A 13,507-nucleotide genomic window follows, 5' to 3' on the forward strand; every position below is an offset into this window, starting at 1 on the left:
CGCACTTCACTTCTGCACGCACATCTGGCTCTACATGGGTGCTCGCTTCTGTCGGGTCAGAAGTACCCTTTCCTTCGCTAGCAACCTCGCTAACATTACCAGCGACGCACACACGCGGTAACTGTGCCAATTTGTTCGCAGCTGGCCTAGCTGTTTCTACAGTCATCTGTTGGCACAACACCTCGTCGCTCTCCTTGCGACCTTTAACGGCCTCGGTTGCACCTAAGGCATCGTTAGGAGCTAGCGTTTTCCCTTCACTTATGAATCGGCAGCCAATCTCACAGGCACTACTCTTCTCGTCGGCATTTGGCGAAAATCTGCTAGATGCTTCCTCATTCTTTCGCTCTGTACTACCTACAGAATTCTCAGACAGCCGTTGTCTATGTGCCAATAACTGATCACAATACTGTATCTCTTTCATCAGTGCTGTCTTCTCTCTCTCTCATACTTTTGTTCACGCTCACGTTCGCGTTGATTCTCACGTTCGTGACGCTCCCACTTAAGAGTAAGTTCTTGAAGCTCATGCTTCGGTTCATTCTCGCGTTCTTCACGCTTACTCTCACTCTTAAGTTCACGACGCTCTCGCACACGTACACGACGCTCACGCTCTCGTGGTTCCTGTATCAACTCCCAAGCAAGCTCAATGCTTTTGTCATCATTGCCACTATCCTTAATCGCCTTTATGATAGCTGGCGTTTTCATCCGTTCGTCCGCCTCAACTCCCAAATCGTCGCACACCAACAACAAGTCTAACCTCGTCAACCCTCTAAGATCCATGGCAGCTGCCCCGACAGGTGTTTAAATCTGTTTTCCTTAATTAATTTGTGCAAACACGCAATGCATCAAACTCCCGATTCCCAGAACTATCAAAATGAACACACAACATTTGAGTCTGGCGAATCATAAGGAAAAAAACCACGCGCTCACTTACGGTTGCAGCACCCTGCCATCCAGTTCATTCGTCCGCTGTTCCCGGTTCCTCCGGACTCCCTGGGTCGAAGGCTCGCTCCTTCTTCGCTACTCCCAGTTTCTTCGGACCTCTTTCGACGAAGGCTCTCTCTTCTTCGCTCTTCCCGGTTCCTTACGATCTCTCTCGACGAAGGTTTATCCGTAGCGCTGCCACCAGCTGATGCATTCGGAGGCTATCCCACCGCTGCCACCAGATGTAGGGGTTGGAGGACGGACTTCGGGATGAAAAACTACACTTGGGAGTATTTATTCTACATTATATACAGAGAGGTGAGAGACAAGTAACATTCGTACAGTCATTACGGGCCAGCAGCAACTCGGACGCTGCGGCCCGCGGCAAGAAGTTCGAGAGAGGGGAATCAGGGAATGTCCTGATCTCTCTGGAAGGCTTCTTATAAACCCTTCGAGCACTGTAAGTCACGTCATGTTTGACCAATAGGAGAGTCCGCTCAGATGACGCCATTTTCAGCCAATGGTAGGCGCCCGTGCGATGGTGTCATACCCGGCGAAGAGTGTCGGCGCTTGATCCTCCTCTCTTGATCACTTGATCCCGGTGCTGCGGCCCCTCAGCGGTAGCAATTGTCTTCTTCAAAGGCGATGAAGAGGTACGCTTGGGCCTTCCCGGCACGTCTGGCTGTCACGGCGCGTTACCGCCGTCTTGGTTTGCACCTGTCTTGTGGCCTTCAACTTGTTTGCCTGGGTGCTCCTCTGGAATGTGCTTTCCTGCTTCTGCATTCCTCAATTAGCTGTGCTGCGTTTCGAAGTGGTTTGGGGAACTCGGAAGTAATCGCAGGAAACAGCTCCATATCTAACAGCAAGTGCCGCTGGCGACTGCATGCGTTGTGTCAGTTTTTGAAATGCGTCGTTCTGCGGCGTTTCGCACTGGAACTTGACACCACAATTAGTTAGTTGTGTCAGTGGCTAGGGGAAGCGGGAAAAGGCCTTGACAAATCGCCTGTACTAGGCACACATGCGAAGGAATCTACGCACTTCCTTCTGGGCTGCTGTCACTTTGCGACGGCAGCTATTACTCAAATGATATTGCGCAACGAAAAGCGACATGGACGTAAGAGAAAACGACACACTAAGCGTCTTCTCTTACGTCCGTGTCGTTTTTTGTTGCTCAATATCATTCGAGTAATGGATTACCAACTTGCCCGGAATGCTGCTCTCATTAACGCCAGCTGTCTTCTGCAGGTTGGAGGGGACACTACAGATTTGCTGATGACGTGGCCCAGGTAAATAGACGCTCATCTATGTTAATCGGCACTTTTGCGTCTCCAGAATGAGTCCTGAAGTGTTTATGGGCAAGGCTCTCTCAAGCCGCCAATGTGATCTTCGAAATTTCCGGCGAAGACGGCGACGTCATACAGCCAAACAAGACAGGTCTGCCACTTTAATCGTGCTAACACCGTGTCTATGACGCGCCGGAACGTTGCAAGCGCCGAGCACAGTCGGAATAGCATGACCTTAAACTCATAGAGGCCGCCTTGCGTGAAGAAAGCGGTCTTTTCGCGATCCGTCTCGTCGACTTCTGTTTGCTGCCAGAAGGCGGTGTTGACATCAATCGACGAGAAGCATTTAGTGTCGCAGAGCCGATCCAATGCGTCGTATATCCGTGGGAGGGGGTATACGTTCTATTTCGTGATCTTGTTCGGCTGACAATAATTGATACAGAAACGCAATGGTTCCGTCCTTGTTCTTCACCAAAACCACATGAGATCCGCATGGGCTTTTCGACGGCTGGAGGATCTCGCCGCGCAGCATTGCGTCGACTTGTTGCCTTATAGCTTCACGTTCTCGCGTCGAAACGTGGTAAAGGCTGTGGCGGAATGGTCGTGCGCCCGCTGCGGTTATTATGCGATGCAATGCAACTGGTGTTTGGCGAATCCCCGATTACGTCGGAAATCACTCCTTGTATCGTCGGAGAAGACTTTTGAGCTGCTGTTTCATACTCATGCGGAGACTTGATTTATCAAGAAGTCGGGTTCGGGCAATATGATTTTTGGGGTAGATGCGGCCGAATCCGAGAGGACAAACGCATTGCTGGTTTCCACAATTTTTTCAGTGTATGCGATCGTCGTGCCCTTGATGATATGCTTGAACTCCTGGCTGAAGTTTGTCAGCATCACTTTCGCTTTCCTTCCAGCTAGTCGAGCGATCCCTTTCGCGACGCAAATTTCATGGTCGAGTAGCAGATGCTGGTCACCCTCGATGAAGCCTTCTTGGTCGGCGCGTGTTTCGCTGCCGACGGAAATGACAACGCTACACCGAGGTGGGATCCTGACTTGGTCCACAGGTACATTCAAGGCGCGCTGACTCAAAGGCCTCAGTCGGTATCGCTTGGTTTGTGGACTGCGTTATGGAATTCAATCTCAGATCGATAATCGCGCGGTGGTGGTTAAAGAAGTCCATGCCGTCAATGACGTCTAGTGAACACTGTTAGAGGATAAAGAAGCTAGCAATGTGGTTCCTGTCTGAAACGAACTCTTGTCGTGCAGATTCCCGTCGACATTATGAGGTGTCCTCCAGCTGTCAAGTTTGTGGGGCGTCCCATGCTGTCTTGACTTTCTTCAACTTGGCGGTGAACAATCCGCTGATGATGGAGTAGGGGGCTCCTGTGTCTACTAAGGCGGTGACTCCGTGGCCGTCGTGAAACACGTCGAGGTCGCTAGTCCTTTCTCTGGCGTTGTAGTGAAGTCTTGGCATCGAATCACGGTTGCATCGCGTAGAGCTGTGGCTCGTACGTCGCGTCGCCATGTCCTTGGTCGGTGCATTCTTTGCTTCCAGGCTTCGTCGGAAGGGCGACGTGTCGTTGTTGTGTCGCCGAGATAGTGTCTTTGCGTCTTCGTCGGCGGCGGAGGATCTTCGTTAGTGTGAGGAACAGGAACCGCACCTCCATCGGTTGCTGTTTTAAGCTTTCCGGATATGGGCTAGCGGACCGGCTCCTGGCTGGGCTAGTGCTTGGCCGGGACTGTGGCGGCAGGTGGCGGCTAGGTTACGGTGAACTGGACGGCCGTCGAGGTCTCCACTGAGTGGCGGTGAGGTTGTGGGTGATACCGCGAGGTTGTTCGCCAAGCTGTGGTCGCGGGGTGTCAGCGGCGAACCTTCGCAGTCTCATCTTCCGGTATGGGCATCGTCGGTAGACGTGACCCGCTTTTCCACAGTGGTGGCTTAGAGGACGGTGGTCAGGAATGCGCCAGGCGTCTGCCTTTCTTGGGAAGCTTCGCTGGACGACGGGTGGACGAGGTGGCGGCGAGCGTCGGAACTGCGTGGTTACAGCCTGCCGCTTGCACGGAGGGTTAATTTGATGGAGGGTGACGGCCGCGTTGGTCATCCCTTTAGGCTAGGCCTGTGGCGATGCGGGCTGCCCTTCAGAAAATTGCAGTGACTGCTGGGTGTTTTCTCCCACGACGTCAGCGGCAACCAGAGGCTGGGATCTTGAGAATGTACTCTAATGTTCGTCTCGCGCGACCGCTCTGATGGTCTCGCGTAGGCAGTCGGTGCCCCATGATTGAACTCCGGCGTAGTTTGCTGGGGTTGTTCGTAGGTTGAATTGGTAAGGAGAACTTGTTGCTGGGCGAGTTGGTTGCGTCCCGATGAATACATTGTTGCGCCAAAACAAGGCAAATAAAGACTTGGGAGGGAGAGTATGAAACGACAGATCGAGAGCTGAACTTCAACTGATTTTATTCTCTCAGCAAGGCAGCGAGAATGAACAAATGCACATGCGTACATCAGTGTCGCCTAGAGTGACTACAGTGACGTTTTTACAGCTGCATGTCGTTTACAAACGGAAAAACTGACATATCACTAACTCGTGCCTCCCTCATTTGTGTGATATGCCTCCAAAAGTTCACTTGCTAACGTATCACCACTCCTGCCAAGTATCTTTATCTCACGCAGTAATGACTGGCATCTGCCTTCCAGGCAAACCATGCAATGCACAGGTAAATACGCTTTACCTTTGTTGATTACAGACAAGTCATGCTCCCGGGCCCGGTCATTAACACATATCCCCGTTGGTCCAACGTCTGACTTCCCACATTTCAGCGGCATCTCGTATACAACGCCCGTCGCGCATTTCACGTACTGTCTAGTGTACTTTTTCTGGCATCCTGACTTTTTGTTAATGCGGCTTATGCGCCGACAAAGTCAAGCCAAGTTGCGTGGCGCCGAGAAAACAACTGGCATGCCAAATCTTGTTGCAACTTTCTTCAAGTTGTGGGAAAGCTTGTGGACGTATGGCTTTCCACAAGCTTTTCCACAACATAAAGAAAGTCGCTACTAGGTTTGGTGTGCCAGTTGTTTTCTCGGCGCCATGCAAGTTGGCTGGACTGTATCGGCTCATAAGCCACGTTTACAAAAAGTTAGGATGCCAGAAAAAGCACACTAGGCAGTACGTGACGTGAACAACGGGGGTTGCATACGAGATACCGCTGAAATGTGGGAAGTCCTACGTTGGTTCACGGGCATATATGTTAATGACCGGGCCCGGGAGCATGAATTGTCTGTAATCAAAAAAGGTAATGCGCATTTACCTGTGCATTGCATGGTTTGCCTGGAAGGCAGATGCCAGCCATTACTGCGTGAGAGAAAGATACTTGGCAGGAGTGGTGATACGTTAGCAAGTGAACTTTTGGAGGCATATCACACAAATGAGAGAGGCACGAGTTAGTGATATGTCTGTTTTTCTGTTTGTAAACGACATGCAGCTGTAAAAACGTCACTGTAATCACTCTACGCAACACTGATGTACGCATGCGCATTTGTTCATTCTCGCTGCCCTGCTGAGAGAATAAAATCAGTTGAAGTTCAGCTCTCGATCTGTCGTTTTTTACTCGCCCTTCCAAGTCTTTATTTTCCTGTTTGGCGCAACAATGTATTCATTTCAATTAGTGGTTCCTTCCTGTTTTTTGGCGATGCTAGTGGCTTCGCGAGGAAACTGTTCGACGGACTTCGGTGGGTTTCGTATCACTCCAGCGATGAGCTCTTGCTTCACACCACGCATGAGTAGGCGCACTTTCTTTTCCTCGCACATTTCTGGATGGGCGTGGCGGAATAGATGGGTCATTTCTTCTGTACAGATGGCAACGTTCTGATTTGGTAACTGCGCTCGGACTTCCAATAGAACATTGGCCATTTCTTCCTGGACAGCTCTTGTGGAGGTCCTCAAGGAGTTTATGCACAACATGTCCCACATTAATGGTGCACTCCCACTTCTCGAACCATGTCCTCACGGCATCTTCCAAGGAGAAGTATACATGGCGCAGCTTATCCTCAAAGGTCCAGTTGTTCAAGGCTGAGCTCCTTTCGAAAGTCTCGAGCCAGGCTTCTGGATCGTGCAACGAAGCTCCACGGAACGTAGGTGGTCCCTTGGGTTGTTTAAGCACGATGGAGGACGCTGAAGCTGCCATTTTTGTTGACTTGGCGACGATCTTCGTGGTCGGCTCGGGTAGGAGACCGTGCTCCGGGGGCAAGTTTTGTAGTCTGCGGCTTGCTCGATGGTCCAGGAAAACCTTGGTGCTGTCTTTAGGGTTCGGGATTGGATCACGGCTTTTCGGGGGCGTTCGGTGCGTGACCGTGCCCAGCACCTCCACCAGGGGTTACGTGCTAGTGACTGTGAACGACATAGTACAAAAACTGTGAATGGCGAAGTTAACTTTATTGTGCGAAACAGTGGCCAGGACAGCAGGCTACACTCAAAGCGAAACTACCGATAAATTTGGCCGCGTTCCGCGCTGAGCGATAACATTTGTTTGACGGTGAAAGCGATCACGGGAAAAAGATAAACAAGTGCACGTACCAATATATACAAGGTGTTTCTTCGAATACCTTCAGTAATATTTAGATATAGGCGATCTTAAATAAAAGGACAGTTCCTTCGGAGAAATGCCATCACCGGTGCGGGCCACAGGGTGACGGTTTATACGTCGTAATTAGTCACTGTTCAACAACACTCCCTTAATGAACTTGTATACTTCATTTCAGCAGGCTCATTGGAATAGGGAAATTGAAGGAAACTCTCTGCACAACACATATCAACACCTGCAGAACTGTGGCACGACGAATTTCGGCTATTACAGCTCGCGAACCCTGAAGTAAGAGGCGGTAGGAAGCGCAAAAATTGGAGGACGCTTAAGCTTCGCCTTCAAGAGTGGAACGCGAGAGCGTTCCCATCGACCCGCCAAGGAGTGTAAGACAATGCGCTACGGCGCAGGGATCACTTACGAGGTGCCCCGCATCGGACTTTGCGCCCACCTATCACACGGAGAACGTCGAGCAACGCAGCGTTCGGCGCGGCAACGAAACGTGCGCCTGAGCAAACGGAACGAACCAAAGAACTCGGTGTCTCGGAGGGGGAAACGATCTACGCCAGCCAAACGTCGTGATCGGCACGGGCAGAGAGATAGATAGATAGTAATCTAAAGAAAGGAACGGCGCTTGATTCTGCAACCCGCGTGGGAGCACGGCGAAGCGTCGGCAGGGGAGAGGGAGTCGGGGGAGAGGGAACCGGACCGCGCACAGCCTTAATGCGCGTATGGCGCGCCACCTGTCGGGGCAGCGCCGTACATTGAGAGGAGGGAGTATTCTGTGTTTGCCGCAAGATGGCTCTGCGTGTGCGGTAAGCGCAGAAGAAATGTAGCGGAAACGTACTTCGCTATCGTGTAAATGCGACTTCTGTAAGTTACAGGCTCATAATTACCGATATACACCGCAGTATAACTTTCTACGGCACGTTTTTAAGGCAACACCGCGTTCACTAGACGCGCGTTTTTACCGCTTTCAAGCATCGAACTCGTGGCCGAGTGGAAGCGTCTCCGTCTCACACTCCGGAGACCCTGGTTCGATTCCCACCCAGCCCATTATGGAAGTTGTTTTTTATTTCTGAAGTGCCTGCCGTGATTTATCGCTCACGGCCAACGCCGTGGACGCCGACACCGGCTTTCCTGCGACACGAGCTTCTTAACGCTATCGCGTTAAAACCGGGCACCTCGAAGCGGCGTTCTGCTTACGTCACCCAGCAGCCAGCTCGCGTCGTGCTTCGAGCTGTCCCGGCGCGCTGGCTGCCTACTGCTGGGTGACGTGAGCAGAAAGCTACGAACGTGTAGCGTTGCACATAAAACATGGTCAACAGGAGGCGTTGTGTGTAGCACCGTGTTGTCTCTTTTGTCTGTTTTACGCATAACGCTACACATTCACAGTGGAAAGCCGACAAGCCCAAATGCAAACATTATTGAATGTGAACGTTGCTTCTAGCGAGAAAATTCATTGACAAGAGTATACAAGAATGTGGCCATTGCGTAAGAAATACAAAAGCTGGCCGTGTTACGTTACACAATAAACGGTAAAGTTCCCTCACACGGTACACAAGGCGCAAATGGTGTTATCTTACAATACGATCGTACAAACGTATACAAAAGCTTGTGAAATCTGTGCGGCAATTCCTAGTCAAGTGTGCGCGCTTGTAAACGTTGAAAGCGTGTTTCGTCAGTGTTTGCGTCTATTTGCCGCTGGTTCTGTAACGTGTGTGTTCCTTTTATACTCACGTGCACCTTTCTTTCCTCCCGCAGACGATGACACTCGTGTGATCCTGCATCCGCTCAAGAACGATCCCTCTTCGGACTACATAAACGCAAACTACATAAACGTAAGCATTGGCACTTTTGGCTTCGTGACTCGTTATTGGGCGTACGTTACTTCTGTGACAGCTTTACACCGACTTTTGTAAATTATTCTTTGAAAATAAAAATTTCTGCGCAAGTTAGAAGTGGAGCCTTTTATTAAAAAGAACTTCTCGAACACCTTTTCTCTCTTAAACGGCCCCCAGTTTTCAGCATTGCAAACGCAAGCACGGCCCGTAAATCACGCGGTGGTAACCGAGCCCACAAAGTATCACTTGGTCGCACGACGAAAAATAAAGTGAAATTTTAGACAAAAACCAACACGCTCTTTCTATTGAGGGAGCCGCACTTAAATCCAGAGAGTCGAGGTCATACGCATAACTGCCTCCGTCTATAACGCACTGCCTACAACGTCGCCGATTATGGCGCGTGATCTTAGTAACCCATCGTGTGTAGATGGCGCAATAGCGGAAATGCTCGGCTCAGCAAAGAAAGGGAAGAAAATTCAGTGTGGCTCGTGGCATAAGCATGACGTGTTCCGTCGGCTCCAGCTTGGAACAAGGCGTGGAAGAAATGCCGTACGATAGTCCAGGCAGAAAGGGAAAATGTCGGCTGTGTAGCTTGCCTCCTGGCAGCATAGCAGTGGGCAAATTTTGGAGGACGCTTGAGTGGAACGCGATAGCATTCAAAGACTGCTTCTCGCGTTTCCCGGCAACCACAGCGTATGTAACTGTAGTGCTTACCGGCAAATGCTGGCGGCGAACGCTACGCATGAAGGTGGGCTTTCTGGCAGAAACGCGCGCCCCTTGCGTGGGCCGCGATGCGGTGGGGGTAAGTACCATCCGCAGAAGTTATGAGGAGCCGGCCGGCGCAAATGGCGGACGCCGTGGTCGGTCTATTAATGGGAGAAACGCTGGAAAAGGGGTTTGTTTGAGTTTTCGCGTAACATAATTATGTTTTGTCTTGTGTTCAATGTTAATCGGATACTACCATGTCTGTAGGTTGGTGTAAGTCGCACTTGACGATTTTGCTGGGTATTAGATGTTGCGAAATTCAACTTCTTCAGCGGCATCCTTGCTTCACATGGAGTGCTTTGGTATGCGTGGCTCGAAATTCTTTTTACCGACACTGGATCCCGGATGCCGGATTTTGTGCAACATGGGGCGCTTAATCTTATCGCGGTAAATAAATTTGTATCCTCTCTAATAACAAACCCATTTAAGTATTTGCTGTGGTAGTACACTCCTTAGAAGGCGTCCCATAACGTCAAATGTATAGCTAACTTTCGAACGTCTGGGGTAAGTGTCTTCATCACACTTTCTCATGATGTGAAACGTCGTTAGGATGAAAACGATCGCGTGGTCGTTGCTGTGTGTGGTTTCGTCGCGATTTTATTTTTAGTCATCCTGTTTCGATTTACATGCGCACTTTGTTACGATGTTTGTTGAAGATTGCGTTTGCTAAAATGATAGTTGTCGTTGTTTAAAAAATATTTAACACTTAGCGACAGTGACCTTGTGAGAGCTTGTGACAATGTAAACTAGGAGCTAAAGCTTATTTGATTTGTTTGTTTAAACTATATAGCTTTATTTACCACTGCTCGTGTGCTAAGCTGGTGCTTTTGTTAACTAATAACTTAAATGTATTAAATATTTTTTTACAATAGTAGTTTTTTTACACCAGTAGTAGTTTGCAGTAATTGTATGTTGCGTACAACAGTTCCTTTTTTGTTTCCTTGAATGCTGATATTTGCTTTCTGTGGCTTGCCTTCGTGAGGTTGTTTGAGTAGTTAATTTGTTGCTTGATCGCAGACGAAATCTGTATAGTCAGTCAAATATATGTCTGCTTAGATTAGGTTTGCACAATAGGAGAATGCATCTGTTAAGTGTAAGTTGCGTTAACGGTGCATAAATATGCGATCAGATGAGTGTGCTCGCCTCGCAATAGATGTACTACGTCGCGCGGCACTTTTTCGTATTTCGCGGGCTTTCTTTCAGGCTTGGAAATGAACTTTTATGCAGGACGTATTGAGCAGCAGAAATCTGGATAAGTAATTTTTCAGGGTGGTCTCGAATTTTCTCATTGACAGTTTTGCTGGCAATATATTATTTGAGCAGTTGAATAATTAATAGCCTATTACGTAATTAGGCGAAATAAAAAAAACGGTCCCACTTGCTCCAAGGGACTGCACATTAACGACATAGTGGCACTCTTTGGCCATATCTGGCCCTTGCGCCAATAAAAACCACACATTCATTCATTAACGACATACTTTGGTTCTATCCAGCTGCGTAGCATTTGCATAGTACTTGTAAATTTTGCCACAAGCTACGTGCAATGCAAGTTCAAGTTCAAGTTTCTTGTTATTTCTTGTACAAGAAACGGGCTTACATATTATATACAGCATCAGGAGCTCCCAGAGTAAGAAACTGCCAGGGGGACCTCCTATCATTGGTGGGTGCATAACAGTATTAGAGCTGCAAGTAGAGGGCGAACAAACAAACAAAACAAAACAAAAGAAGAAAAAACGCGTCAAGAAATGCAATTCGTAGGGAACGAGTTAAAATCAATAGGCAACAATTATTAAAAACAGCGTTATACAGTAATATTACAATAAATAATCGTAAGCAGGAATATGTAGTAATCAGTAACAAAAAGTTGGCTCTTCTGCATATCACTAACAGAGAAAAATACAAAGTGTTTTACAGAAATAAGGAGCCTAACGATACAAAAATAGAAGTAATGTAAAGAAAATGTAATAATTATGAAAATGTATTTATGACAAATGAAGAGATGGTTCTGCTAACAGTATTCTTTTCATATTGTGTTTAAAAAAACTGCAATCAAAGAGGTGACTTAACATTAACAGGGATGCGATTCCAAAGTGAAACACCATAGAAACGAAAAGCAAATTTTCCACAGTTGTATCTGATTTTAGGTAATAGAAGATTATTGCGTTCTGAAAACCTAGTATTATTTTTGTTCATGAGATTATCAAAAGGAAGGCTGTCTGAGGTTATTTCACGATGAAAGAGACGAAATGTAATGAGTGACAACTTATGATAGAACAGCTGTTGAATGGGTAAAACGTTAAGATTTTGATAGATAGGTAATGTATGGCAGCGGAATGAGCTAAAGGTCATTAATTTTATTGCCTGATTTTGAAAACGTTGAAGTGGTTTGAGATGAAAGGCATATGTATTACCCCACGAAGATAAATAGTATGATAAATGACTGTTAATATAGGCATGATATTACGATCTAGTAACATGAGGTTGGAAGAATGCACGTGTTTTAATGATAATGCGGATGCCAAATGAAACCTTTTTTATTAGCGAGTTGTAATAATAATTATATATGGGGATTTACGTGCCAAAACCACTTTCTGATTATGAGGCACGCCGTAGTGGGGGACTCCGGAAATTTTGACCACCTGAGGTTCTTTAACGTGCACCTAAATCTAAGTACACGGGTGTTTTCGCATTTCGCCCCCATCGAAATGCGGCCGCCGTGGCCGGGATTCGATCCCGCGACCTCGTGCTCAGCAGCCTAACACCATAGCCACTGAGCAACCACGGCGGGTCAGCGAGTTGTCATGGCTATTGAACTTAGGGTGTTTGTCGAGAGGAATGTCCAGAAATTTAACGGTATCAGATGTCGGTATAACATAAGTATTTAACGAGACAGTTCTGGAAGAAGAAATCGACGTTTGTGGATTATGAAATAGTACAAAGGTTGTTTTTAAAGGATTGACTTGAAGTTTATTATCAGTGCACCAGGAATACGTATTGTTAAGATCAGTGTGAAGTGTCTTCAAGCGCGGTAAGCGATTTCTGTGATGAGTAAATGGTCGTGTCATCAGCATATAACAGTTATAATAGGTAAGTACATTACGTAAATCATTTATAAATAATAAGAACAACAATGGAACTAGTATAGAGCCTTGGGGAACACCACACTTAATTACTTTAGTAGAAGAGAATTGGCCATTAAGATACACTACTGGAGGCCTGTTAGACAAGCAGCTACGAATAAGATTTAAAGGTGGGCCAGTAATACCGAAATATTCGAGCTTATAGAAAAGAATAGAACGATCTAGAGTGTCAAATGCTTTTGTTAGATCGATGAATATGGCTCCTGCAACAAACCCTTCGTCAATAAATTGTTTAATCTTATCTGTGAACTTAATTAATGCCAATTCCGTCGAATAATTCTGCCTAAAACCAAATTGAAATGGAGAAAGAAGTTCATATTTATTGAGATAGGGCACTAGACGAGTGTAAATAAGTTTTTCAATGACCTTACTAAAAAACGGCAAAATGCAAATTGTGCGGTAGTTATTAATGTTTTCACGAGAACCCTTTTCGAACTCAGGGATTACTTTGCCATTTTTCATCTAATCAGGAAATATGCCTGTGCTAAAAATTTTCTTCAAGATATTTGCAAAAAACAAATGATATGTCTGCCGCAACCAACACGCATCATATATCACCGAAGGAACCTTATCAAAGCCGTGGGCCTGGTAATTGCATAGCTTTCTTGTTAGAAGCCTTTAAACAGCGCAGACAACGTGGGAACCGGTCTGCTGGTTCTCACTATGATGTAGGACCCAGGATGCCGTCTCTGGTATTTTTCAGCGTGCTGCGGCCAGCCGTGCGTTCCGCCTATTGTCCCGGAGGTCATGCCGAGGGGCCGCGCGTTGTGCGTTACTTCCGGTAAGCGGTATGGGCGCCATTTCTTTAAGCTTCGGTACAAAAGCGGCGATCGCAAACTTTTCGTGACGCTTCCGCTCCTATTTCAGACGGTAAATTCTGTACGGTGGTTCCTCTATATGTGGGTTACTATCAAAGCCAAGTTTTTCTTTGCGAACCTCGCTACCGTGGGTGCAGCGGCCTGGCTGTTATGAATAGGCC

At 47.5% G+C, this 13,507-nt stretch overlaps 1 protein-coding gene across 14 annotated transcripts in view; it reads left to right on the forward strand.

Moving 5' to 3' along the window:
• The window catches only part of LOC135915563 (receptor-type tyrosine-protein phosphatase kappa-like), a 682,443-nt gene that overhangs the window by 281,575 nt on the left and 387,361 nt on the right, over positions 1 to 13,507 (forward strand). For 12 of the 14 annotated variants that reach the window (XR_011508500.1, XM_065448678.2, XM_065448676.2 and 9 more), the window contains 2 exons: positions 8,544 to 8,620; positions 13,232 to 13,309. Coding sequence is in view for 13 of the 14 variants with exons in the window: in XM_065448678.2 (XP_065304750.2) it covers positions 8,544 to 8,620; positions 13,232 to 13,309 (155 nt within the window). In the remaining variant the exon portion in view is untranslated. The remainder of the gene's footprint in view (positions 1 to 8,543; positions 8,621 to 13,231; positions 13,310 to 13,507) is intronic. The other 2 variants (XM_070525412.1, XM_070525417.1) reach the window with 1 other exon arrangement.

Source organism: Dermacentor albipictus, chromosome 9 (genome assembly GCF_038994185.2).
Source record: "Dermacentor albipictus isolate Rhodes 1998 colony chromosome 9, USDA_Dalb.pri_finalv2, whole genome shotgun sequence".
Taxonomy (NCBI): Eukaryota; Metazoa; Arthropoda; class Arachnida; order Ixodida; family Ixodidae; genus Dermacentor; species Dermacentor albipictus.